Source organism: Manis javanica, chromosome 17, assembly GCF_040802235.1.
Source record: "Manis javanica isolate MJ-LG chromosome 17, MJ_LKY, whole genome shotgun sequence".
Taxonomy (NCBI): domain Eukaryota; kingdom Metazoa; phylum Chordata; class Mammalia; order Pholidota; family Manidae; genus Manis; species Manis javanica.
The window spans coordinates 53688846-53715596 of NC_133172.1; the positions used below are offsets into that span (position 1 = coordinate 53688846).

At 58.4% G+C, this 26751-nt stretch overlaps 3 protein-coding genes across 9 annotated transcripts in view; 2 read left to right on the plus strand and 1 right to left on the minus strand.

Annotated features, from left to right (window-relative positions):
- Positions 1-763: 763 nt before the first annotated feature.
- LOC108396173 (chymotrypsinogen 2) lies at positions 764-3907 on the plus strand. The gene is made up of 7 exons (XM_017658923.3): positions 764-867; positions 1593-1696; positions 1797-1876; positions 2253-2331; positions 2675-2855; positions 2932-3065; positions 3677-3907. Exons 1-7 carry the CDS (start codon positions 816-818, stop codon positions 3836-3838), a joined length of 792 nt encoding a protein of 263 aa, XP_017514412.1. The 5' UTR covers positions 764-815; the 3' UTR covers positions 3839-3907.
- A 452-nt stretch (positions 3908-4359) lies between these two features.
- LOC108396172 (chymotrypsinogen B-like) lies at positions 4360-7748 on the plus strand. The gene is made up of 7 exons (XM_017658922.3): positions 4360-4411; positions 5124-5227; positions 5311-5390; positions 5760-5838; positions 6283-6463; positions 6984-7117; positions 7587-7748. Exons 1-7 carry the CDS (start codon positions 4360-4362, stop codon positions 7746-7748), a joined length of 792 nt encoding a protein of 263 aa, XP_017514411.1.
- Positions 6556-26751, minus strand: part of BCAR1 (BCAR1 scaffold protein, Cas family member) — a 36425-nt gene continuing 16229 nt past the window's right edge. For 5 of the 7 annotated variants that reach the window (XM_073225822.1, XM_036993960.2, XM_017658914.3 and 2 more), the window contains exons 2-7: positions 20154-20759; positions 15155-15316; positions 14869-14985; positions 12979-14076; positions 12151-12240; positions 6556-9637 (exon numbers count right to left, since the gene is read on the minus strand). In XM_073225822.1, coding sequence (XP_073081923.1) covers positions 9125-9637; positions 12151-12240; positions 12979-14076; positions 14869-14985; positions 15155-15316; positions 20154-20759 — 2586 coding nt within the window. In that variant the 3' untranslated portion in view covers positions 6556-9124. Of the gene's footprint in view, positions 9638-12150; positions 12241-12978; positions 14077-14868; positions 14986-15154; positions 15317-15734; positions 15904-20153; positions 20760-26751 lie in introns of those variants that run through there. The other 2 variants (XM_017658921.3, XM_073225823.1) reach the window with 2 other exon arrangements.

Consider the following 26751-nt stretch of genomic DNA (forward strand, 5'->3'; position numbering starts at 1 on the left):
TCGTCAATTCAACAGAAATTAAAGACAGGGGGGGAAATTTAATTTTACCCCCGTGCTTTCTCGCTGCCCAGTTTCTCAGTTGCTGGCAAAGTGGCCCTCCCTTCCCCATTTCCTGCCTGGGCCGGCCTCTGCCAGCCCCCTCCTGGCCAGAGCAGGGGCTCCTTGGATGGCCCCTGGGCCCATCTTGCCCCAGGATGTCACAGGCTCAATTCCAGGGCACCATGGGATGGCCATATGTGAGCAGGCAGCGGGCACCTTGCCCCCCTGAGCCACACTGCACACAGCCCGAGGGACCGCCGCAAACACCGAGCCTCCTTGGCCATCCTGGAGACCAGGGAGCGTCCTCAGCCCCTGGCAGCCATGCCCTCACCCATGGCTCGGTCCCCACACTTGCTCCCAAAAACTGCCCAGCGGTTTTTGAATAGTACCAACTAAATTACTTGTCCGAGGTCCCCCAGACTAGGGAAGACCAGCCTGGGGCTCAAACCCTTCTCAGGCCTGGCTGCTAACACAGAGGCGAGGCCCCCCGAGGCAGCAGAGGAGAAAGACCAAGTGACCCAACTTGCCCTTGGGTGTGGGCCAAGGGCCACCTTGCTCGGCCCCTCCTTTGCCCTTTGCCCTGGCTCCAGGCTTAGCCATGGGCCGCAGCTGCTGCCATCCCAGGCCCTGATGCCAGCCCTGCTCTGGCACATCCTGCCTACTTGGGCACACAGGAAAGGGATTGTCATGTCAAGGTCTCCAGATAACAGCTGGTGCACTGAGATATAACTGGGAGCCCTCTGGGCAGGCACCTCCACCTCCCTGACCACAGCACCATGGCTTTGCTCTGGCTCATCTCCTGTTGCGCCCTCCTGGGCACAGCCTTCGGTGAGTGCCAGGGCAGGCAGAGGCCAGGGAGGCTGCCCCCCTCTCCTCCAAGCCTGAAGTCAGCCAGGGGCAGCAGCATCCTGCTCCCTGATCGGCCATGCGCGGTGGTGTGGCCTAAGCGAGTCTCTGCCCCACTCTGAGGCTCACCATCTCCATGGCCACGGTGGGGACACGGGAGAACTGGATCAGATTGGCCAGTGTGAGGCCCCTGGGGAGGAGATGGGCCTTCCTGGCTCTGCCCCCAGGCCTCACTCCCTGTGCAGAGGTCAGGGAGGACACGTCCAGGGGAACAGAAGGTTCTCTGGTCAGGGGCTCAGCTGGTCAGCTGGTGGGCAGGAGTAGCTTGGCCCTTGAACTCAGCCCTTTTAAACTCGTGTTTACTGAGCACTTACTATGTGCCAGGAACAGAGCACATTCCTGTTTTGCCTGTATCCTTATACCAATTCTGCGACATTAGCAACTGTATGCGCCCCTTTCTGCCAATGGGAACTGAGATGAAGAGGTTGAGCTAGGCAGTGAGGAGGCTGGGTTCAGACCCACAGAGCCAGCCTCGCAGGGGAGCTGCGGCCCTACTGCCACTCCACACTCAACCTGTTGGGTTGGTCTGGGCTGAGGCACACGTCAGACTAAGTTGTCTCTGGGGGATTCCTGGGTCAATGGGACCTGGGCTGGGGGGTCCAGAATCCACCTTGGCCTCCACTCGTCAGCGATACTTCCACCCGCAGGCTGCGGGGTCCCTGCCATCCACCCTGTGCTGAGTGGTCTGTCCAGGATTGTTAACGGGGAGGAGGCTGTTCCCGGCTCCTGGCCCTGGCAGGTGTCCCTGCAGGTGAGGGGGCATTCTGCACATGAGTGGGGAGTCCTGGCTTGTGAGCCAGGCTGGAAGTTGCTGGTATCCAGCCAGCACTGACCAGCCCATCTTCAAACAGGACAGCACTGGCTTCCACTTCTGCGGCGGCTCCCTCATCAGTGAGGACTGGGTGGTCACTGCAGCCCACTGCAGTGTCAGGTGAGGGCCTGGGATCCCCAGGAAACCCCTTGGGGTGGGAGGAAAGCCCTGAGCCAGCGCTGAGGACTAGCCCTCTAATGCCTTAGTTCATCAGGTTCCTTATTTGGAAATGTGTGGCCAACTCAAGTCCTGCTTGTCTCCCAGGGGTCACTGGGAAGGAAGCACCGCAGGCTGTAGGTGGCTGTTTCTGGGGCAGTGGTTGCTGTTTTAAGTTCCATCTGTGATCAGCACCACCCAAGTGTGTGCACATGTACAAAGGTGCACACGACCCTTAGGCCTGCACACGCGTGCTCTCACACACACACAAGCACCCTGCACCTCCCGCCTGCCCCCACCTCACAGCAGGAACTCCCCTCCCTTCTCTGACCCTCTCCAGAACTTCCCACCTGGTCGTGGCTGGGGAGTTTGACCAGGGCTCAACTGCCGAGGACATCCAGGTGCTGAAGATCGCCAAGGTACTGTGGCCCCCAAAGTCTAGGCGACCCCCGGCAGGACAGGCCGTCAGGAGGGTGCAGCCCAGGCTAACTGGGCTGGACCAAGAGGCCTGAAACCCCCGGGGAAGGGGCTGTGCGCCTCCCCCAGATCATCCCGGTACCCGCTCATGACAGGCAAAGCAGAAAGCAGGGAGTGCGAGGGGCCACACGGGGGAGGCCTGAACCTCGGTCTTGGGTCTGGGCCTCTGCAGGAGCTGCCGAGTAAAACTGGCCATTGTCCAGAGAGGGGCGCTGAGGCCATGAGGTGTTGCCTGGCTCGTGTGGCTTCTTCCCGGACCCCAATCACGGCTGTCTGACCCCCCAGGTTTTTAAGAACCCCAAGTTCAACATGTTTACCATCAACAACGACATCACTCTGCTGAAGCTGGCCACGCCCGCCCGCTTCTCCCAGACCGTGTCCGCCGTGTGCCTGCCCAGCAATGACGACGACTTCCCTCCTGGGATGCTGTGCGCCACCACTGGCTGGGGCCTGACCAAATACGACAGTGAGTGACACCAGCGGGGCGGCGGCTGCAGGGCAGGGCAGAGCTGTGGTGCTGACCGCCCGCTCTCCCTCTCCAGATGCCAAGACCCCTGAGAAGCTGCAGCAGGCAGCCCTGCCCCTTCTGTCCAACACCGAATGCAAGGAGTTCTGGGGCAGCCAGATCACTGATCTCATGCTCTGCGCTGGGGCCAGCGGCGTCTCCTCCTGCATGGTAGGACCTCCTGGGCTCCCCTGATGCCCCTTCCCTCCCAGCCTGGAGGTGGGCAAAAGCCCAGTCTTGGGACCTGGCCAGACAGGAAGTGGAAGCAGTAGGCCAGCCTCCTCCTCGGGCTGCTGCTGTCTCCCTGGGCATTGCCGCCTGGGTAGTTGGGAAGACAGGGCTCCTGGTGGGTCACCGACGACCTCAGCAGACAGGCGCCAGACAAGGGGCTCTGGTCTCAAAGCCTCCACCCTACAAAAGCCCTTCGATGTCAGCATCTGAGCAAACGGCCCCTCCCAGGCTTGGGCAGTGGAACATGGCCCAGAAGCGCTCCCAAAAGAGGCTGGGCAGCCCTTCCTCCCTCACAGAGGCCCCATGGCCAGCACCACCATGCTTTCCTCCTGTCAATCAAACCCGTTTTATTGAGCCTCTATTACAGGATCCCAGTGGGTGGCCCAGACTTTCAGAGCAAAAACCCCAGAAGGAGCTGCAGAAGTTTCTTTTATAATCCTTCCAGAGTTCATGTCCTGAGTGTCCACTACCTGTCAGAACCTGGTCTGGGCCCTGGGAACACCGTTCAGGGCCTGGCTGCCAGACCCAAGTCCGCTTCTCCTCTCCTGCAGGGTGACTCTGGCGGCCCCCTGGTCTGCCAGAAGGACGGCTCCTGGACCCTGGCAGGCATCGTGTCCTGGGGCAGCAGCACCTGTTCCACCTCCAAGCCTGGCGTGTACGCCCGTGTCACCAAGCTCATGCCCTGGGTCCAGCAGATCCTGGCAGCCAACTGAGCCCCTGGCCCTGACCTGGCCTCCCTGCTCCCACAAAGCCTTAATAAACTAATGGAAGACTTGTCAGTGTGTCTGTCTCCTGTGTTGGGGCCTCTGAGGCCTCACTTGGCTCCCAAGCTTGGGCTTTCACTGGGCCAGGTGGCAACGGGGTCCCGAGAGGGTCTTTCATCCCCCCGCCCCAGGAAGGGCAAAGACAGGTGAAGCAGGACCTTGACTCGCACGCCTCACCCCACGCTCCTGCCCCTGGCTTCGGGGTCCTCACCATTCCCCCTAATGCTCGGCGAGCTCAGGGCCCCTCCGTGGGTAGTGGGCAGCTGGGGATGAGCCCACCACTGGCCCCACACAGCTGTGCTTCCAGGAAACCTTCCCAGGAATGGCCCCCAGGGCTGCCTCTTTCCCAGGCCCACAAGGACTCATGATAAGGAGGGAGGGGATGGCAGGGCAGGCTGCGATTGGTGGGCTGGGGGAATATAAGGGGGGTCCCTGGAGTACACCCCACCCCACCTCCCAAGCTGCACACCATGGCCTTTCTCTGGGTGGCCCTTTGCTTCCTCCTCGTGGGCAACAGCTTCGGTAAGCGCATGGCTCGGGCAGGCCTGGCTCACCCCCAGCCACACCCCTAGAAGCAGGGACCGTGGGTGGGGGTTCAAGACCTCACACGTCCGAACACCCTAACTCTTTCCCCTGGCTGCTGCTCTCAGCCCCACCGGGTACCTCTGCTCAGCGCCCCAGTCCTTAGCTGGGCTTGGGGAACCTCTGCTGCCTGGAGGTCCCTCAGGCCCCCACTCACCTGCACCCTAGAGCCACCGTACCTGGCCCCTCCCTCTCAGAAGCCAGGGTCCCGCTGGGGAGCATGGGAATCCCACCTGAGAATGTCTCTGGAGCCCCCCGTTGCCCTGTGCCCACCTGCTCCTGCTGCAGACTCAGAGGCCGTCAGAGCACCGATAGCTCAAGCAGAACATCCCAGGCCCATGACCCAGGGCTCTGGGCTCAGAGGGGGGCGCACACTTCCCTCAGGGCACACAGTGGGTAGGGGAGCTGCCCACATGGGGGTCCTGGACCCAACCTCCAGCTCTGGGCCCGAATTCCAGGTGCCCTCAGCCTCAGGGACCCTCCACAAGGGCACCTGAGGCCGGCTGCTGGCCGGGACGGAGGGGGCAGAGTGCTGGGCAGTGGCCTGGGCTCTGGGTGTCAGGGTGTCCCAGAGTCCTGGAAGGGCTCCATCTTTACTCCTGACCCCCTCGGGAGACCACCCACTGACCAGCCACCCTTCCCTGTGCTCCAGGCTGTGGAGTCCCCTCCACTCACCCTGAGCTGAGCGGCCTGTCCAGGATCGTCAATGGAGAGGATGCTGTCCCCAGCTCCTGGCCCTGGCAGGTGTCCCTGCAGGTGAGGGGCAGGCTGACGGGTGAGTTAGATTGGGAGGGGTTGAGAGGAGGGGCAAGGCTGACTCTCCCTCACTCTTTCCCCAGACCAGAGCTGGCTTCCACTTCTGCGGTGGCTCCCTCATCAGCCAGCACTGGGTGGTCACCGCCGCCCACTGCAGAGTCAGGTAAGGCCTGGCTTAGATGGTAGGGGCCCCTGGGGCGTCGGAGGAAAACCTGCACCCCCCTCAGCCCCAACCAGACACTGCAGCCCCGTGGGAAAGAGTCTGAGATGGACAGCAAGCTGGGAAAGCAGCTGTCCCCACCCCCAGATGCAGGCAGAGCTGCAAACTGCAGAAAACCCCATCCGCAGACCCCAGCTTGGGCCAGGACAGCTGGTCTAGTCCTGTGCCTTCGCTATATGGACGAGAAAGGGATGCCTGAGGATTCCACACAAGGCGGTGACCCAGCGGGGCCACCTGCCTGCCACACTCACTTCCCAGGTGCCCCTCTGCAGAGGTGGCCATGAGGTCCTCTGCCACCTCCTTTCTCTCCAGGAAGAATCACCATGTAGTGGCTGGGGCATCTGATCTGGGCTCCGATGACGAGGCTGTGCAGGTGCTGAGGATCGCCGAGGTACAGCTGGGTGGGCAGGCTCGTGCGGCCACAGCAGGGCTGCCCTGGGGCCCCAGAGCCAGGGAGGAGCCCCGTGGGAGGCGAGTGGGCCGAGGACCCCAGCTGGCCAGCTCAGGCCTCACCCACCTCTGACTCTTGGCCCCAGGCTTTCTTTCCTTCTCTTTCCCTAGTAATAAAGCTCCTTAACAAATACTGAGGGTTGTTCCTGATAATAAAATTTTGCTCATTGTAGAAAAACACAAAAATATGAAAATTAAACTACCTTGATGTGTCACATGCCATTTTCCCACCAGCCTCCAGAAATTTTGTCTGTCCAGCCCCATCTGCGTCTCCTTCTCAAAGACCCACCCCACTGGCACCAAGTCCTCCAGTCTCCTGGCCTGTGTCCCTCCTAAATCACCCAAGCCCTCCGAGGTCTGCCCGGCCCCACCCTTGTCACCACAGGTTTTTCGACACCCCCTGTGGGACCGGCACACAGCCCGCAACGACATCGCCCTGCTGAAGCTGGCCTCGCCTGCTCAGCTCTCAAATGCTGTGTCTCCTGTCTGCCTGCCTAGTGCCAACACCAGCTACCCCGAAGGCAACCTCTGCGCCACCACTGGCTGGGGCAGGACCCAGTATAATGGTGAGTGTCCGCACACAGGGGATTTCTCGAAGTGAGAGTCATTCTGTTTTTGGTCTAAATTCCAAGCTCCATCATAAACTGCAACACAGTCATAAATCTCCATTTCTTTATTTAAAGCCCTCTTAAATTAAAAACCTACCAAACATAAATAAAGATGAGATTTAATAGTATAGACTTGAACAATAAGTTTCTGAAGAAACACCTAAGTTCCAGCAAGTACCGCCCTCCCTCACCAACCAGCACCGAGTCCAGCAGCAGCCTGTTCTGGCCTGGACTTCTCTCCAGACTTGAGGAGGGTGGGTGTGTCAAGCTCACCAGCAAGTCTGGGCTGGGAGTCAAATGTCCAGTCTGGCTTGGGGCCTGGTCTCACCTTCTATGGTTACTCGCTCTGCCTGATTTTCTTCCTCCAGTGTCCTCAGCTCTTCTGCCCAGGCCACGGCTCCCCCAGCTTGTCCTTTAGTGGGGCAATGCTGGTGGGATGAGAGCCCCTGACCCCTCGTGGCCTCCCCTGTCCCTCCAGCCAACAAGACCCCTGACAAGCTGCAGCAGGCGGCCCTGCCCCTCCTGTCCAACACCAACTGCAAGAAGTTCTGGGGCAGCAAGATCGCTGATGAGATGGTCTGTGCCGGGGCCAGCGGTGTCTCCTCCTGCATGGTGAGCCTCACTCTGGCCCCCTGCCCACCCCCACTAACCACAGCCCTGCCCCTGGCCAGGCCGGCAGGCCACTCCTCTCTGCCACAGTCTACTCAGCCTCACTCCTTGCCCGGGGCCCTAGCCAAAGCCAGGGCCAGCAGCAACAGATGCCTGCGACGGAGGGCGCGCTCCTGGTGGGCCACCCCGGGGGCATCTAATCCTCACAGCAACCCTGTGAGCGGGATGTTGTCGGCTGGTTTTACAGATGATGTCAGGCCGGGAGGGTGAGCCACGTGCCACAGGCCCCCTGGGAGCAGGTAGCAGAGCTGGGGCTGCCACCTGGCCCAGACCTAAGTATCTGGGGCCTGGTCACTGTGTGTCACGTGCCATTTCTCTGCCCACTCCCACACCTGGACTCAGCCAGGTCAGGGCACACTAGGGCCCCAGCACCCCTTTTAGGTTTGGAAACGGGTCCTTTTGCCTCCTGCAGGGTGACTCTGGAGGGCCCTTAGTCTGCCAGAAGGATGGCGCCTGGACCCTGGTGGGCATCGTGTCCTGGGGCAGTGGCCGGTGCCTCCCATTCTCTCCAGGCGTGTACGCCCGGGTCACGGAGTTTATTCCCTGGGTTCTTGAGGTTCTGGAGGCCAACTGAGTCCCTGTACCACATACCCTCCCCAACTCCCAATCTGTGTAAGATCCTAATAAAACCAGAGAGCAACAGCCTGCACCTTCTCTTCTGTGTCCTCGCCAGGGTGGGTGAAGGGTGGGAGGACGGCTGCCTTCACCGGGTCCCCCCTGGAGAGTTCACAGCCGAGAGGGCTGCCAGAAAACCCAGCTCTACTCCTTTCTTGGTAAAGTGGGAAACTGAGGCCCAAGATCACATGCACAAAGGTCAGAGCTAGGAGCGGCACTTCCAGGGCTCTCGCTTCACCTGCAGTGCCAGACATACCCAGGAGGGCACACACACCCCAGGGCAAGGGCCCTCTGAGCCTCCACCTCCTGACTTGGAGGCTAAATCCATGTGTGATTCAAATAAAACACTTTGGAAGAAGTTCCACGAGCTGAAAATATGAGTTCTTTCTAATTGCAAAGTTCTGGATAAGGTCTGTGAAAGTGAGTTTTCCCCAGCGGAGCCGAGCCGAGAGTTCTCTGCCTTGGCACACGGGGGGCCGCAGAGCAGGCTCACCTGCCCCTGCAGCTGCTTCTGCGCCCATGACCGCCCTCACCCTGGCCACTGCCACGAGACCTCACTGCCAGCCGCACCCTGGCCAGCCTTGCTGGCCCCCTGGCCTCCAAGCCTGGTCTGGGGTGGCGGCCCCTCCGCTCTCTGCACAGCGCAGGCTTGGCTGCGGCCCTTCCCAGCAGCGCCCTCAGGCACAGGTCTCAGGGCTGCAGACTTCGCCCCCAGCCTTGTCTCCCCGGCCCGGCCCTCTTTTCTTCTGAAGGGACCTGCTTTATCTCCACCCTCCTGAGCCACCTGCAGCCCCACTGTGCACGCCCTCCCTCCGCCGCCACTGCCCTGGGCCTGGGCACCAGGCCACCCTGCCTCCCACCGTGGGCCCTCCAGCCTCTCACACTGCAGGAGGCTGCTTTTCAGTTTTCAAATTTTATTTAAATGTAGACTATTAGTCAAATGATTGGAAAATCAATAATGAAAAATAGTTTTTTAGAGTTTTCTCCTGGTACAGCTACACTTGCCCTGCCGGGGAGCACTGCACCCTCACGAGGGGGGTCGGTCCGAGGGGTCACCCGAGGCCATGTGGTCAGGGGCCTACCTGCTCCTGGCCCAGCCCCTGTGGAGACCCTCCCAGGGCCTGCCATGCACTCAGGGGACACCACCAGCCCTCTCCTCAGCCTCAGCTCCCGGGGCCCAGCTCTGCTCGGGCTCCTGTGAGGAGCACCATCCCACGCCCTGCCCTGTCCTCAATATGTACAAAGCTCTGGACAGTCTGGGGCACCGGGCCCAGGCAGAGTTCTCGGGGCGGGTGCCCCCTCCTCCCCTGCCCCCGTCCCTCTGGTCGTCTGCTCTCAGGCGGCTGCCAGCTGGCCCAGGACCCGGCGGAACTGCTGGGTGCTGTGGCCCAGCTCCTTGACCCTGTCTACCATGTCCTGGGCAGCAGCAGGCGACGGGTACTGCAGGGCTGCAGCCTTGGTGGTGGCCACGATGCCACGCAGAAGGTCACACAGCAAATTGCTGTAGTGGGTCACCTGGCTGCGCACGTCGGCCGCCTTGGCCTGCCGTGACAGCGTGTCCCCGATGAACACCAGCTTGTGGGCGCTGAGGATGACAAACTTGCTGTGTGCCACGAAGATCTTGGGTGGCTGGTTGGTGGCCACGGCTGTGAAGAAGGCGTCCACTGCGTTGGTCAGCGTGGTCAGGTTCGCTTCACACTGCTCCAGGTAGAAGAGCAGCAGCTGCCGGTCCGAGGGCCCCAGGCCACCCGTCCGCCCTGGGGCCAGGGGCTGAGCTGGTGTCCAGCTGGCCAGGTCGTGGTCTATGGGCCGTGACACCTCCTGCTCCAGTCGCTCAAACTGCTTCAGCTGGGGCGGAGGGAAAGCAGAGTTAAAACCGCAGCAGCAGAGCAAAAAGGATAAAAAGGGACCCGTTCCAGGAGGGACAACGGTCAGGGTCTGTGGGGACACGGGAACAGGTTATCTCTAGCCTATCGGCAGAGCACACATCCTCACGAGCCTGCTAGAGATTCACCAAGTAACTTTTTTGTTAATCTCAAAAGGTGTGATTCTGTTTGTGTAACATTTTTGAAATGACAAAATGATAAAAAGAGAGAACAAATGAGCAGTTGCAGGGGTGAGGGGTGTCCATCTTGTTTTGTGCAGTTCTCCAGGTACTTAGCGCGCAGTCTTTGGGGCAAATGGGTGAAGGATTCACAGGACCACTCTGGACTCTCTGCAGTTTCCTGTGAATCTATAAATACTTCAAAATGAATTAAAATAAAATTTTGTCCTCCTTAACAAATACACTGTAAAAAGATTTCAAGATACCAAGCAGTAAAAATGACAGCCATCCCCTGGAATCCCACACAGCCAGAAACAACCCCTGTGAAAATTCTGGGCAATTATCTTTCAGAACCACGCGCTACAGTCTCTGCAGATGAAACGCAGCCTGCCTTCGCCACGGCCTGCACAGCGGGGCCAGAGGCCACAGCAGTGCCTGCTGTGCTGAGGACGGTCGGGACCCAGCGAGTGGTGCCCAGGGTACTGGGGTCCTTTCATTTTAGAGATATATTACATTTTCTATAATAAACATTTTAAACAAAAGAACAAAGGTCATGGTACTTGTAAAATTTCAGAAAATGAAAATTCACACCAAGAATTGGTGAATAGCCTTTAAGTTTTCCTTCAAACATGAATATTCCCACTTTCCTCTCAATTTTTGAAAACTGGAAATGTACTGCATGTAATATTTCCTAACCTATTTCGCACCCAACAACAGGTCACTCATTTCAGGTCTGTGAGTACCCACAAAAGCATGTGGTAAAGGAGAGATTTCCAGCAGCAGCAGCCCTGGTCCAGAAGTCACCAGTGGGGACACGGTGTCCTCGCCAGAGCTGCTTCTACCAGGGCACTGAGCGGCCGTGACCAGCCGTGCACACACTAAAGGATAAAGTTCCATTCTACTTGCGGTCCCAAGACCTAATTTAATTAGCAAAACCAACATGAAACCGCTCCTTCTTAACACATAAGACCCTCTGACTTGGTGAAACTCACCACTCAGTTCTCTTGTCCAGCAAGACAATGTGCTCATTCTTGTTTTGAACTCTGGTGGGTCTTTTTCATTCTTTGACAATTTTTAATCGCTACATAATACTCTGCTGTACAAATGTTCATACTTTATTCATCCAACACTCTAACATTAGACACTGCGGGGGCCGGCGGGGGCAGATTTTTCACTGGTATGGAAATGGAGCAACAAATATTCTTGTCAATACATTTTATTACCTGTCCTTTACTCGTACTTATGTCCCAGCCTGGGAACTCTAGGTCTTTAGAGTCTTTCATATATATCCCTTATTTTTATTACGGTTTCTAGCAATTTATCCAACTGATCAATCAGATATATGAAGAGGTATATTCAGTCCAACATTGTTTATAAAAGTAATTCTAAGAGCAACCTAGATGCCCATCAGCAGGAAACTGGTTAAATAAAAGCTGGGGGAGTCCAGAGGAAGATAAAGAGGATAAAGTACATGTCTATTTCTTAAATCAGTGGAGATTCCATATATACAGTTACCAGAAGTCATTCTTTGCTGGCATGTTGTGTGTGCCAGGTGCCTCCTAATCATCACGCATGATTTACTCACTTAATTCTCACACTGATCCTGAGACAGACACAACTGTGATCCCTGCTTTACAGCTGGGAAACCAGCTTTGTGGGCCTCAGGGCAGAGCCAGTAGGCTCGTTCCCAGGCCATCCTTCCCTGCGCCCAGCAGGAAGGCGGATGAGGGAAACTGTGGGCTATATTTCTGCGTTTATTTTGTGTAGTCTATGTAATTTTTCATTAACTTCATCATCAGAATAAAACTCTATTTTTTAAAAAAATCTCCCTTTCCTACCCTCAGGAAATGATCCAAAATATGAAGAAAATTCTGTGTCTTCAGATAAACACAGCAGTGTTATTTATAACAAGGACAACTGGGCACAACATAAGCATTCCACAATAATGTATGTTATATGGCCTTTAAAGATGTTTAATGCCACAGAAAATCTTTGAGCTAAAAGCTGATGTCACTTCACAAATATCTCAAACACACAGAGAGCTCCCTCCGGAGGCAAGGACAGAGCTGGAAACAAGACCCGGCACTCGGCGACTACCTCAGGGTGTGCGCCTTATTTCCCCTGCCTTTTACACTTTTCTGTATGTGCTCTCTAAAACATCTACCGCAGTGGCTCTGATAATACTTAAGCAATAAGTTTTTTCTTAAACTTACTAAAGCAAATAAGTCCAGCAAACATAGGGGGACAGTTTGCTGGACTTATGGTTGTGTGGGGACTGGCTGAGCAGGGAGGGCCCTGGGGACCCTGAGCCCCTCACCTGCTGCAGCTCCAGATGGCCCTTCCCCTGCCGCATGATGCTGCCCTTTTCCAGCAGTTCCTTCTGGGTCTTCTCAAACTCTTCCTTCCCCTGGGGGTGGGGGAGACACAAGGACCAGGCTGAGCCGGAAGCGCCCCACTGACCCAGTGGAGTGCAGTGAGGCAGTGGCCGCCAGGTGGCGCTGCACATCGCACCAGACTCAGGGTGGGAGCAGCTTCCTGAGGAAACAGCCCTCCTGGGCCGCCTTCACCCCGCCAGCCCAGGAAGGGGCCGGGCAGGCTTCCTGCGGCCACAGCCATCCTCCCTGCCCTGTAGCTCCCTCCGGGAATCACGCCCAAGTCCCTCCCCTGGGTGTATGGGGCCTGCCCACCTGTGCCTGACCCTGGGCCTTGGCACCTGCTGGCTCAGCCGAGGATGCTCTTCACTGGGACGTTCACTCTGCTGGTGCCCAGGCTCTGCTTGGAGGCCCACCCCTCGTGCACCTGCCCAGCACCTTGTTCTATTTATGTCCCCCGTGCCTGGGAGCACCCAGCACCCTTGTCTTTGCTTGTTCTTGAGAATCCTTTTCTCCGAGCAGAATGGAGCCCCCGCCACGGTCACCGGAGAAGCCCAGCCCTGGAGGCGCCCGGAAGGAACTCAGGGCCCCTGAGGACGTGGCCATGTCAACCTGGAGGCGTGAGGTGAGGGGAGGGAAGGGTTTCCAGGGGCCATATGGCCTGGAAGGTCAAAGTGACAGGAGGGTGGGGCTCATCGAGGCCCTGCTGGGCCCCAAGGTCAGTCCCTCAAGAGGGATGGACTTCCCCGGGGGACCTGAGCGGGGGCACCCACCTGGAGGTGGACATAGTCGTAGTCCTCCATCCAGCCTCCTTCGCTGCTCTCGTACTGCCCATCTGCAGAGTCCTGGGAGGTGAACTTGGGGGGTGAGGGCAGAGGCCGGGACTGGATGCTGCTGGCCTTGTCAGTAGGGTTGGGGTGCAGGGAGCCTCCCCCCTCAGGCCCTGGGACAGGGGCCTTGGTCCGTCTGAAGAGCAGCGAGGCATTGCCATGCAGGAAGGAGGCCAGCTGCTTGGCATCCTCAGGGACAGCCCGTGAGCAGGCCACCAGGCGGTCCAGGTCTTCAGGAGTGGCCCCAGGGCTTCCCCGGCCATTGTCGAGGGCCTGACCATGGGCCACCAGTGTCTGGTACACGTCCTCCATCTTCTGCAGTTGCCGGCTAAGCTTGGCATGCAGCGTGCGGTCAGAAGTATGGGCAGAGTTGCCCACAGCGCCGCGGGCAAACTCCAGCAGCTCGTGGACGGCCCCCTGGACAGCGATGACAGCAGCCCACAGGTCCTGTGCCGGGGGCTCCTGAGGCTCGGGGGCGCTGCGCCAGCCTCCACACCCACTGGCACTGCCTGCCAGGTCCAGCAATTGGGCTACGGTGGCGCTCACAGCCTGCTGCAGCCGTGCCAGGGCCTCCACGGCCACGTCCAGCTCCAAGGGCTCACGGCCTGGCACTGCCGCCTCCAGGGACGAGGCTGACTGGCTGCTGCGTGAGCTGCCTGTGCTGGAGGCTGACAAGCGCTTGGCGTCGGCGGGGGCCTCGCGCTCAGCGGGGGGGGGCACCGCGTACACACTGTGGTTAGCTCCGTTGTTGTCGGCCGCCTCAGGGGCAAGAACTTGCTCGCGGGGCACGTCGTAGAGGGTGCCGGGGCCAGGTCGCCGCAAGCCAGGGGGCACGTCATAGAGGTCAGGGGCAGGAGGTGGCACATCGTATACATCCTCAGCTGGCAGCAAGCCCGGGGTAGGTGTGGCAAGGACCAGTGGGTGGCGGGTTGGGTCAAAGGGCTTGGCCTTGGCGAAGGCGGGCGGCACATCATAGGTCTCCTCTCGCAGCAGTGGACCGTCAGGCACATCCTTGCTCACCGATGGAGGAATGTCGTATACCTGGGGGGCCGAGGGATGGTCATGGCTCCCCACCATCTGTCCCACCTGAGCGCCTCGGGGGCAGGACCCAGTCACATATACAGACCCAGGCTGGGTGCACACATTCATTACGATTCTTACCCACACAGGTTATGATTAAGAGCCCAACTCTGGAGCCAGACCAAGTTCAAAATCCTGGCTCCACTGCTTACCAGCTGTGTAACCTAAGACAGGTGTGCACAACCTCTCTGTGCTTGTCTGCTCACCTATAAGATGGGAGAGCTTCCTCACATGTTTGTTGTAAGGCTTACAGGGGTTAATTCATTGCACAGCCACACTCAGTGAGAGCTCAGCGATCACATCACCACCATCAGGGCCACCACCACTGGTGTGTTCTCTGCGCTGTGGCAGGTCTTGGCTGCGCTACCCGAGTGTTGTATTCAGGGTGACAACACCCTGGTTCACCCAGGACAATAGTGCTCTGTGCTTGATGCCCCCCTGTAATTATCAGTTGCCCCTCTTTTGCTCTCAGAAGTGTCTGGTTCTGATGATAAAGTCTATGGTGGCCTTGGTGATCCCTACTGACCCTCAGGAACCCCCTGAAGAAGGCCACAAAGAAGCCCTTTACAGATGAGGACGTGGAGGCTCAGGAGTGCTGCTTCCACGCCTGTCACTGATTAAGTGAGGGGCAGAGCCAGGGTCTGGGCTCAGGTCTGTGGATGGCCACCCCAGCACACACACTCAGTCGCACCCAGAACCCCGCCCCAGATGAGGCCTCAGCTCACAAGTCCCCAGCACCCCCCAGCTGCTCACGGCATGGTGGCTGGATGGCAGCAGGCCCTTCTCCACGCTGGGGGGCACATCATATACATCCAGCGATGGGTCCCGGCCATTGGGACCCTTAACTGCCATGGGGGGGGTGTCGTATACCTGGAGGCAGAAAAGATGAAGTGATACAGCTGCCAGGACAACTTGAGGGAAAGGAAAGAGCAGAAACCCCACAGCATCTACCCCAGGAGCACCCTGGCCAGGGCCAAGGAGGCCCAGTTCCCTGAGAAGGGCTGACCCCAGGCCCCCCGGCCCTAGCACTGACACTTACCTCCTGGCCATACTGGCTGGGAAGCAGCCCCCGAACAGGGGGCACGTCGTAGATGTCCTGGGACCCTGGGGCCAGCAGGTGGCGTGGGATATCGTACTCGTCCTGCTCTGGCTGGGGGACCTCGAACACATAGCCCTGCCCCACGCGGGTGGGCACCACCACCTGGAGACAGACAGCCCACTGTCACCACTGGGCCTGGAAGCCAGCCTTCAGGGTCCACCCTCGCATCTTCAGGGAGATGCCACTCCCACAGGGGACCAAGGCATACAAGGGGGGAGCTCCCCAAAGGTGGGCTCAGAGGCACTCAAAGGCAAGGGGTTCCCATCCCTTCTTCAATGAAGTGCAGTACTTGGGGAATACAGGGACCCCAGATTGTGTTTAGAGCCATATGGTTTTGGGCAGGAAACATAAGTGGTCTCTACAGCAGGATAACCTGGAGGGTTCCAGAGGAGGGTGCCTGTGGGTGGACAGGAAGGGCCACCCTTGACTGTGATGATCCCAATGACACCTCCCAGGAGCACCCTCCTCAGAAGGGCCTGCAAAGCAAAGGGCTGCTCTGACTGCAGGACCCAGCAGCTACCTGCTGGCTCCAGGTCAAACGGAGGTTGGTGCCAGGCTGTGCCTCCTCAGGCTGGGTCCAGCATCCTGCCTTCCTTGTACCCTTGCACATCTTGGAAGGACTCCTGAGCACAGGGCCACAAGGGCTCCCACACCTCAGAGCCAGTTCTCAGGCAGATGAAGGGACCAAGCTGTTTCGGAAAGTTGTGTGGGTATGAAGGAACAGCCAAATCTAGAACCAAGACCCCAACGCCCCACAGCACCACGCCCACAGGGCCGCCAGCCCAGAGAGGAGGCCAGTCCCTTCCCCTCCCCAGTGCCCTTCCCTTGGCGCAAAGTCAAGGGCAGCGAGCTCAGCCCTTCAAACCAGCACCCTACCTGAAAGGGGCAGCCCAGCCCAGCAGGCAGGCAGTGCTTGTGGGCAGCCTCCTTCTCCACAGGCAGCCTGGCCTTGTGGGACGGGGGCCTGGGGTAAAGGTCAGCCCCAGAGGCAGGGCCAGCAGGATCTTCTAACCCAGCTCAGGGCACGCCTCCCCTAAGGCTCCCTGCTCAGCTCTTCTGACAGAAGGCCTTTTGTTCCCTAGTCAAAGGGGATGTCTGGAACACTGTTGACTCCGAACCTCCTCACATACATCCCCAGGGGCAGCAGGGTCCAGGCAGGGCCTGCCCTTGGGCTCAACACCCACAAGACCCTGTAACTCATCCCTCCTGTATCAGCTTACTAAAGTTACTTTCGTTGTGTATTTTTACTTTGGTTACAACTTTGTACATGCTTGCACCAGGCCCCCAGGACAGCCACAGCCAGGTCCACACATCTGTGTGCGCCGGAGGGTGCAGGCTCTCTGTGCACTCGGCGGGCACCCCAGGAGCAGCACGGTGCCTCCTAGAAGCCGGGGCATCAGCACTTTTCTGATCAGCCCAGGGACTGGCAGAGCCTCTGCCTATGCATCCTGCCTTTCTCCCATGCAGTGCAGCGAGCCGGCGGCAGACAGGGGGCCTCTCAGGCTGGCTCTCTGTTGCTGGCTGCTGGGCGAGCTGGCAGCCACGAGCTTCTCTGTGGGGTATTCCCCGCCCCCAACGCCCGCCCCAGCGTGTCTGGGAGTAGAGTTGGCGGCCCTCCCCAGACTCATCTCCCTCCAAGCCCCAGACTTGAGTCTCCTCCAGGGCTATTTTTAGCTGCTGGAACCTGCCAACAGCAGGGCAGGCGGGGGCTGGTGGGACGTGGCAGGTTGGCGGGGCCTTGAGGCAAGGCTGGAGGAGTCTCCAGGCCCTGCTGGCCTCCAGGAGGCAGGTGAGGACCCGGCCCCATGGAGAGGGGTGTGCACCTGCCGACCCCGTGCCCCGAGCAGGCCCTCTCTGCTGTGCAGGTGACAGGGCAGGGAGCAGACAGAAGGGCTCCCGGTCGGACCCCAGGCCAGTCCGGGCAATCGACAGCTTGCCACTCCTGTGGCTGAGCTGGTGATAGCAAACAGCCGTACTGGTCAACAAATGTTATTCTATCAGAAAAAAAGTCAGGCAGCCACCACGGGGGACAAAGGTCATTAGGGAAACCAACTCTAGAGAGCTGCCGAGCTGCTAATCACAGGCCACACTGCTTGGCACCTGTGGCTCCCTGCGTAGGACTGGGGCACATATCTCAGTAGTGCAGCAGACACACAGAGGTGGAGAAGATGGACAGATGGACAGGGAGACCCGGCAGGGCAGGGTGTGTTGGCACATCTGCAGAGCAAGAGTGGGAAGTAAGGCCACAGGCTCCCAAGATCCGCTGGGGAGGACTAGCTGTGGCCACATTCCAGCTGGGCCCTGGCCACCTCCAAGCAGCCCGGCTGCTGGTCTCCCCTTCCACAAAGTGGCCACCAGCCCACGTGACCCGCTCCCTGTGGCACCCCAGGCCCACCCTTATCTCGGAACCTTGGCTCCCTCCACGGAGTAATGGGGCACAGCCGGCATGCTGTGGGACAGTGGGTGGCCATCTGACCTCTCATTGAGTGAGGGACACGCTTGACATGCGCCCCTCCCAAGCCCTGGGCTCTCCAGGAGGAATAGGACTGAGTTCACTGAGTCTCCCCTGGCACCTGACCCAGCACCACAGATGTGCCCTTGGGCACATCTGTCCCTTGACCCAGAGGCACCTCTCCCAAGAGAGACCTCACAAAAACACCTCCCCCTCTGGGGGCCCCACCTGCCTCTGCCCTCAGCTTCCTAAAGCCACATCCCAGCCCAAAGGGTCCTAATGGCATAGCATAGCCCTGACCTCTCTCCTAGTCACACAGGGCCACTCTGCTCCAGGTATCTGACCTCTCCTGGCCACTGGCCTCACCACTGGCCATAAGACTTCCTGGGTGCCAGAGCCCCACCCACCCATAGTCCTGGCAGGGTCCCTCTTCCGCCCAGCTGACCTCTACCCTTGGAACCATCCCACACTTCTGAAGGGAGAGAGAGGCACAACCTTGAAATGTGGGCCCCAATGCCTAGTTCTTTGAAACAGAGACACGAGCAGCCAAGAACGGCTGTGCATCCACCCCCAGGGAGGGGGCAACACTGCAAATCAGGGCAGCCATCAGAGCCATGTTTAGAGACCCAAGAAAATGCTTTTGATATCTAATGTTGGATTTATAACCTCAGAATGCAAGACTGTGTATAAATCTGTGAAAGATGAAGAGAGAATATGTTAGACAAAACATGCCAAAATTTCCCACTGATTCTCTTGATTGGGGATCTCATCTCTAGGCTTTTTCATATATGATGCATTTTCTATGACAAATAAGCATCACTTTCTGGGGTGTGTGCAGAACATGGACTGTGTGTGACTGTGAATAAGTACGTGTGTGTGTATCAGAGTGTGGACTATTATCTGTCCCAAGACTCGCCAGCCAGCACTGCTCCTGCCACGTCCCCAGAGGACAGGTGCTTGCCTAGCAGGGCTCTGCTTCTCCCCCTCGAGCCATCCTGGGCACAGCCCCATCCGGGCTACCCAGGCCAGCATGACATGCTTCTGCCCCCAGCCCATCTCTAGGCAGGCAAAGAACAGGGAGGGCAGGTTGTGGGAACCAGTGACCCAGGGTGCCCAGGTGGCCAGTGTGCATGGAGCCCCAGCAAGTCAATGACCTCTGGCCAGATCTCCTGGCCACCAAGCTACACTGTGGGCAGGGCAACACTACCAGCCAACCACTGCCCAGCTGGCATGGGCAAGGCTCACACCTCTGCCCTGAGCTGGCTCTGAGGACAGAAGCTAAGTACCATGGGGCCTGGCTTCCCCTCTGGACAGCCTCCTTCCGACCAGCAGATAGCCTTGCGGGTGTAGGTGTGCAGGCAGGCCTGTGTGTGCTGGGCTCAGAGCCTGTCCCCCAGCCCGGCATCCTGCCAGCAACAGCCCACAGGGGCTTAAATCATAGTCTCTCTCAGGGGAACCCCACTCTGGCAACCCCACAAGCAGTGTCCTCCCCACAGCCACTCTCCAGAACCGGCCCACTAACATACCCCAGAAGAGGAGAAGACTTAAGTACATGTGAGCCAGGGATGACAGAGGATGCCCCCATCACCCAAGGAGCTGAGGCACACACCAAAGGACTGGTGGGAGCCCCAGGCATGAGGTGACTGGCCTCTCCTGCTTGTCCTGCTGGCCAGGATGCAGGCATGCTAGCTGGAACTTCCCTGACAACCATCCTGGTCCAGCAGACACAAGCCTTAGGTCACGGATGGCAGAGCAACAAAATAGGAGAAGCACGGCCCCTGATGTCTGAGCACAGCTCCCCTCCAAACCACGGTATATAAGAAAGAAAAGCCTCTGCCATTCAGCCCATTCTCTGGGGTTTCAGCCACTCTCCCCAAACCGCTGCCCTGCACCCCATGATTGCTCTCTGGCCGTCAAGCGCTGCCCTGTTCCCAGCCTTCTCTTTCCTGGGCTCCCTGCTGCAGCCTGCCCCTTGATGCTGCCCTCCATGCCGTGGGCAGAATGACTTTACTAGGATGCGGGTCAGGAGGTCACTCCCCCTTAGAGCCCTCAGTCTTCTCAGGAGGCATCAGTGCTTCACCAGGTAGTAGGCCCCTGGCAGCCTATCCCTAGCCTGCTGCTCAGGCCTCATCTGCCAGGTCCTGCCTGCCCAGAATGCAGATGCTTTCCACAGACAATTTCCTTTGACAGGCTGTGTTCTCTGCTAGTGACAACCTCCCACTGGGGTTTGTCTGCTGAAGGCCACCTAATGGTCCAAAGCTAGCTTAGGTGTCTCCTCTGGGTTGCCAACCTGTTCATACCCATTTTCAGCAGTCAAATGAACACATTCCCCAGACACTCATCTTCCACCTTAGTCCTAGACCAAATTCGCAGCCACTGCTGGACCACAGACTTCAAGGGTGCTTGGCTGGGCCCTAATGGGCCCAGAAATGAGGGCATGGGAAAAACCTGCAGAGGAGCTGCCCAGCCACACTAGGGTGGCCTTACCTTTGCAGGTGGCTTCGTCCCCTCCCAGCTGCGTGCATCCATGGATGGTGGGACCTGGTAGATGTCATGCCCTATCCCAGCAGAAGGCGGCACCTGGTAAATGTCCTGGGCGGGGCTGCCTGGCCCTGGAGGCATCTGGTATAGGTCTGGGGCAGGGCTGGGAAATGGGTGATGGGGCATCTTATTGGAGAATGTGGTCGTCTGCTTAGCAGGGGGAGACTGGAACTGTGGACTGGGCCCAGGGGCTTGGTAGAGGGCTTGCTGAGTCTTGCTGGGGTTGGGCACCAGGTAGACACTGTCGGGCTGGGGTTGGTATGCAGCAGGCAGCATGGGCGTGTACTGGGCAGCTGGGGCATGGAGGCCAGGCTGGGGTTGGGCTGAGGTGGCTGGCGGGCCGGGCCCTGCTGGCTTCTTGTCGTGCATGCCCACCAGGATCTTGAGGCGATTCCCAGGCACGATGCCTTGGCGCCCGTGCAGAGAGCACAGCCACCAGCCATCCAGGCCCTGTGTGTCCCGCTCCAGCACCGTCATGATGTCACCTTTGCGGAAGGAAAGCTCATCTGGGGACTCAGCTACATTGTCGTAGAGGGCTTTGGCCAGCACGTTCTGGGGAGAGAGGACAGAGATGGGCATGAGGGCAGGGGACGTGGGCCAGGGGACACTGACAAGCCACCCAGTCCCCCCACCCAGGCGTAAGGTGGACATGTGCCCTTCGCCCTGGGAAAGGAACGAAGGAGGCTTTGCCAAAGCTCTTACAGAAAGGCCCAGCCGGCCCAGTTTTTGCAAATAAGCCTGGATGATGAGGCAAAATCCTGTTGACTGGAGCCACCATCTACACTCCAGGGGCGGCCCTCTGGGTATTCTTAAAACCACTCCAAAGTCACACTACGACAGGACCAACACGGGAGGTAATAATAATAAAGAGTACAAGGCTCTGGGCAGAAAACAGGATGCACACTTGGCCTGCTCCAACTCAGGGGTCCTGATGCCATGCCGGTGCGGTCAGCCAAGAGGAAAGAGAGAAAGGGAGTGGGGAGGGGACACTCGGTCATGTGCAGACCTTATGATCATCCCCACAAAAGCCCCAGCAAGGAGACTCCGTAACCAGTGAGAGAGACATGCCGTGGAAGAGATCATACAGTACCAACCAAAGCTACAAGTTACCCGGGAGTTAATCTCAAGTGAAGACCACAGGAGAGGAGGCCTCAGAGGAGAGAATGGTTGCATTCTGTCAAGGGCTCAAGGAGAACCTGAATGAAGGGGACTATGCACCAGGTTCATGGCGGCGAGACTATGCAGTGCAGAGCCAACCACCCAGGCGTACCTAAAAACTTACAATTATAATAAAGATGCCAGCAGGACCTTTTTTTTTTAAAGAATGTGACCAAAGAAAAAGAATCCTTTTAGACTTACAGGGGGAATAGAGGTCCAAGAATAAGCAGGTTAATTCTGAAAATGAAATGCAGAGGGGCACTCTCTCTCCCAGCAGTGAGGGGAAGGAGGGCCCGCGTCAGAGATGATGTGAGGGAAACGCACTCCCTGCAGGAAGAAAAAGCAATCTGGGCACTCACCTCATATAAACAAAAGACAACTGAAGACCTACATGTGAAAGGTGCGAGTCCAGAGCTAATGAAAAAAAATTGTGGGGGGGAAAAAAACACACAACAAAACCCCCAAAGCACAAGCTTAAGGTAATAACAACAAAACAAATAAACGATTCAACCTCATCAAAGTGAATGGTTTTTTTTGGATGGGCAACACTACAAAGCTGACAGGGTGGCAGGTCACCACGTTATGGCGAGAGTGACTAGTCTAGAATCTGGAGGCACTCCTGCCAATCAGCAAAGAATAGACAAGAACCCCAACAGAAAAGCAACAGAATGTGAGGAGTGCGTTCTCCGGAGGGGGAAACAGGATGGCACACTACTACAGAGGACGCGCCCAGCTCCAGCCGGCAAATCGGGAGCACCGTGACTCTGCTCCGTGCTCCCCTGGGCCAGGCAGCTGGTGAGAAATGTCAGCCACACCCTCCTCAGTTAGAGTGATAAACAGGAGACCTACAGACGGGACCCTTTACCTAAGTGTTAGAAACGTCTACAAGATAACTCTGTTTCTCACAGACATTTGTCCAAGGTCAGATTCTAGACGCATACTAGCATGGGTGCTTTTGGAAGAGGGATGGGAATAAGACAGGCATCAGGAATAAATGGGTAAAATAAAGCAAAACGGGATAAGGGTCTCATACAGACTGAGGGTGGCCAAAGAAGAGCAGCCCCCAGCTGGGCTCTTTACCCCTGGCAATTCTCACAGCCACTCCAGAAGCGGGTGCTGCTAAGGCGCTCCGTCTGTCAGCAGCCCCCCTGAGAAGGGTGTGCATTCCCCAGCACCACGAGGCTCTGCAGCCAAGTAGCCTGTGCGGGCCCTGGGGGCTATGGTGTCAGAGGCAGGGGACCACACGCCGACAGACACTGAGCCAGCAGGCCCAGAACCTCACTAGGGATAGAGACCCCAGGTGAGGGGACCCCTGCATTGCCAGTCCTCAGGCCCTGCTGCCACTGCACTTTGTGCAGATATCAGGCTCAGGCTGGACCCAGAGGTATCACAGACGGTCCCCAGCTGGAGGGCCAAGGTGGGTTCCAGCAGAGGGCAGGATCGAAGAAGGCTGGGCTGCCTTGGCATCCTAGGGCAGCAGAGAGCTTGGTGGCACTCAGCAGCAGCCCAGGCCTTACACATGGGGATGCCAGTGGAGAAGAGAGGGCCAGGCCTCAGCTCTGGCTGCCTTCCTCAGAAGCTCCTGGGGACAGAGAGGAGGAGGGTGAAGCCTTATCCAGGTTCAGGAGGCCCCTCCTCCCTCCAGCTTCAGCGGTGACAAAGTGCCTCTCTGAGCTCCATGTCCTCTCCCAGCACACTGAGGATTAAGGAGGACCAAGCAGCCCCAGGGGAGGCCCACGTGCCAGGACTGCACACTGAGATCCCAGGGAGCAGCATTTGGGAGCCCACTTATGCAGAGCAGCTCAGAGCCTCTAGCTCCAGAAAGGGCCAGAGGCCAGAAAGCTGGGAGCCAATAAGGGCAAGGCCAGGGGAGGAGTGAGCCCAGGCAAGCGGCTCACAGCAGGCAGAGCAGGCGGACTCACCCGGCGCTCAGGTGAGCACAGGGCAAAGGCCCTCGGGACTGCTGGCTGCTGCAACGCTGTCTGCACCATGGTTACCAGTCATAAATGCACTGAAGCGAAAATTATGCCTCAATAAAACATCACTCAAACTTTAAAAATGGGGAAAGCGGTAAGAATAACAGTGTTAACATCTGAGAAAGTGGGGGATGCTTTCTCTTCCTGTTTCTCAGAATTTTTCAATTTGTATTTCATGAGCGTTTCTTGGCTTTGGGTTGAAAAAATACACGTCCTGAAAAAGGAAAGAGTGGACTACCTCCTAGGCTCCAAGAAAGGATGGAACAGAGAAGGCTGAGCAGGTCTAGAGGCCAGAGCCCCGAGCAGCAGGCACAGGCAGGGTCTGCCCTGCAGCCCACCGGGGCTCACAGGGGATGCAACCATCCCCTGGCTGCCTGCAAGAAAAGCAAGTTTCCCAAATATGGCCTGCAGCCTGTCTCAGGGAATCACATCCAGTCAGGGGGTGGGACGCTGCCCCCTCCCACTGACACCCCCCTCCCACTGAGCTACCCTGCTGGGTCTCCCCAGCCCCTGCCCTAGTGACCACAGGAAGTGCCAGCAGAGTGAGTCACAGGAAAATTCCCCTCAGGCCCAGCCAGAGGGGGCGGGTGCAGACAGAGGAGACTGCCCTCAGAGGCCCCTCACCTCTTGGGAGGAGGGCAGCCCAGGAAAGGCTGGCAGAGGGGCCTCAGCCAAGCCCCCCAGGCAGAGCTGGGCCCTCAGGGAGGCTGGAGAGCTCTGCAGAGGGCTAGGAGCAGCAGGGGAGGGGGACAGGAAAGGGAGAAGGGTCTGCCTCGGCCAAGGAGAGCTACTGGGGCCTCCTACTCCCAGGGTGGCCAGTCCCCACCCTCTCAGTGTGAGCTCACTGAGCCATGGAGGCCAACTTTGACTGCAATTGTATAGTCTGGGGTGGCCAGAGCCAGGCTGGGAAGTACCTCTTTGGCTGGGCACGTGGCACTGGGCGCCTGGCACCAGGAGCTCCTCTGCTTGCGTCAGCTGGTGCCCCCAGAGCCCGAGGCAGCCTCTCGGCAGCCCAGCTTGAGTCCTGGGCACTGCTGGAGCTGAAGCAAGAGCTCCAGCTGGCCGAGCACCCCCCTCCTTTGGGCCTCTAGGCCTCCCCAGCTGCTAAAAGAAATGCTCCTACCCCCTTCTCTCTGGAGTCACCCAGCAGCAGCTAAGACCCAGACCCAGGCCTGGTGCTCCTTCCCACCGCTCGCTGACCTGAGGCCGGTCTCTGAGCCTGTCTGCGTACTCAGATCCGCTGGGCTAAGGGGACAGCCCTGGCTTCACAGGACCATTCTTTTGTTTAACAAAAAATTTGTTTGGTTCCTGCTCTCTGCCAGGTGTTGGGCCCAGCTATGCAAGACAAATACAGGCCTAACTCGACCAGGCCCCTGTCCACATGGGGCTTACACTCCAGCAGGGCAGAAAGACACCAAACAGTCTGCTAGGGTTGGGGGGAAAATGAGGTACCAAAAACAATGTGGGGCAGGGCCATGGCCCATAGGGTGGTCAGAGATGGCCTTTCCAAGCAGGTGACATTTCAGGTGACTCATGAAGAAGGAAAAACAGGTAACCTTGAAACCAGCCAGGGATGAGCATGTGGGCAGAGGACAGACGTGAGCCAATGCACTGGAGCAGGAAGAGGCTGGAGGGAGCTGGGGTTGTGGCCCTGGAGATTCAGATGGGCCAGAGCCAGGCACCTGCAGACTGCCTTGGGACCATGCGTGCGGAGCTTAGTGAACGTCATTAAGCGGCAGCACCCCACGACAGGATAAGCCTAGCTGGGCACACTACCCACGCATTCCTGCCCTGGACATGCTCCCTAGGACTCAGTGTTTGCCCCGCTTGGAAGAGGAGCCAGTGCCCCAGAGCCTGCTGCTGGCCAGTCAGGTACTTCCCCCACAGCTCAGGGGGTAGGCATGGGGGGAGCACACTGTGGCCTCTCAGAGGGATGCACCACCAGGGGGCCATCCAGTCCAGGCACAGGCTGCGGGCCATCTGTGCCCAAAGTGCCACGGAGACTGCTGCCTGATTTGTCTCTGGCCACCTCATTCCTGCCTTTAGGAAGCTTCCACTGTGTCCTACTCCTCCTTCACGACACAACTCAGGCATCACCCCTCCAGGAAGGCTTCCCTGTCTTTTGTTGGGCACCCGCTCTCTGCAGCTACACCATGAAGTGCTGAACAACACATCTTGTTATTGCCCACTTCATGCCCTCCACCCCAGGCGTCCAGGGTGGGAGCGGCCCGCCTCCTTAGCATGGAGCCCCTGGGCCCTGCATACCAGGCCTGTCTCCAAATAGGCAGGCTCAGGCAGATGCCCTCCTCCTAGAAGGTGGTGTCCAGCCCTCCCTGGAGTGCTGTGGCTACACCTGAGGGAGCCACGAAGGCCCTCTGCGGCTCACTCACCCCTGAGGGAGGTGGCAGAGAAGAATCCCCAGCCCAAAGCCAACACTCCCTTGGTAGCAGCCTGCCAGCCAAGTCCACTCAGAACAACACGCTGGCTGTTGCGTATGGGAGCCGACAGGACTGCCCCACAGGCCCTGCCTGACTCTGAGAATGGCCCTCATTGTGTCCTGGTGCCCTCTGCACACTAGGCTCGTGGAGCAGGCAGGCTCTCAGATAGAGCAGCTGGGCCTTGGTTGCAGGGTGGAGGGGGCCACATGTCTGGGAGGACCACAGCCACCTGATGGATATTTGGGTCTCCCCCTTAGCTTCTGACTGGCTGCTTCCAGGAGCCCTGGATGGGCTCTGGGTGTCCCTGAGCCCTGACTCTGGGGGCTGCCTGGTGCTGAATGTGAGGAGAGAGAGGACTGACAGGTTCACAGAGGCAATAATAACGGCGTGGACTCTGTCAGAGGCAGGCTCTTTGCATACCTTGACTACCTTTTAACCCAATGAGATACCATGATTACCTCCACCTTACAGATGGGGAAACTGAGGCACAGGGTCACAGTCAGGAAACAGCAGGCGCAAACCTGGGCTCCATGATAAATTGGAGCTGGGTGGCTTCCAGAGTGACATTTGGGTTCATGGGAGCCAGGAGTGGAAACTTCCCAGGCCTTTTCCTCCCTGCCTTCCCTCTCCCCCCAGCCCCAAGCACAGAGCCTCACACAGTAGTCACTAGGGAAACACTAGTTCCCTTCATACCCAGAACTATCTCAAATATGGGCCAAGTTTATTTCTGGGGTACTCTGTTTGCTTGTCCCAAAGAGCGCCCACTGGCTAATGGATACAGGCCCAACACCTTGACTGGCAGTCTGTGCCTACAACCTCCACTCACTCATGTCCCAGAATCCCCCTGGACGGGCAGCAGCCACAGGCCCACTGGCCAGGGTACTCATCATCCCCTTGCCTACCTCCCAGGTTCCCAGGCTGGGCAGTGCCTCTTCCTTCCCAGATGCCCCCACACCCGTATCCTGGGCAGTG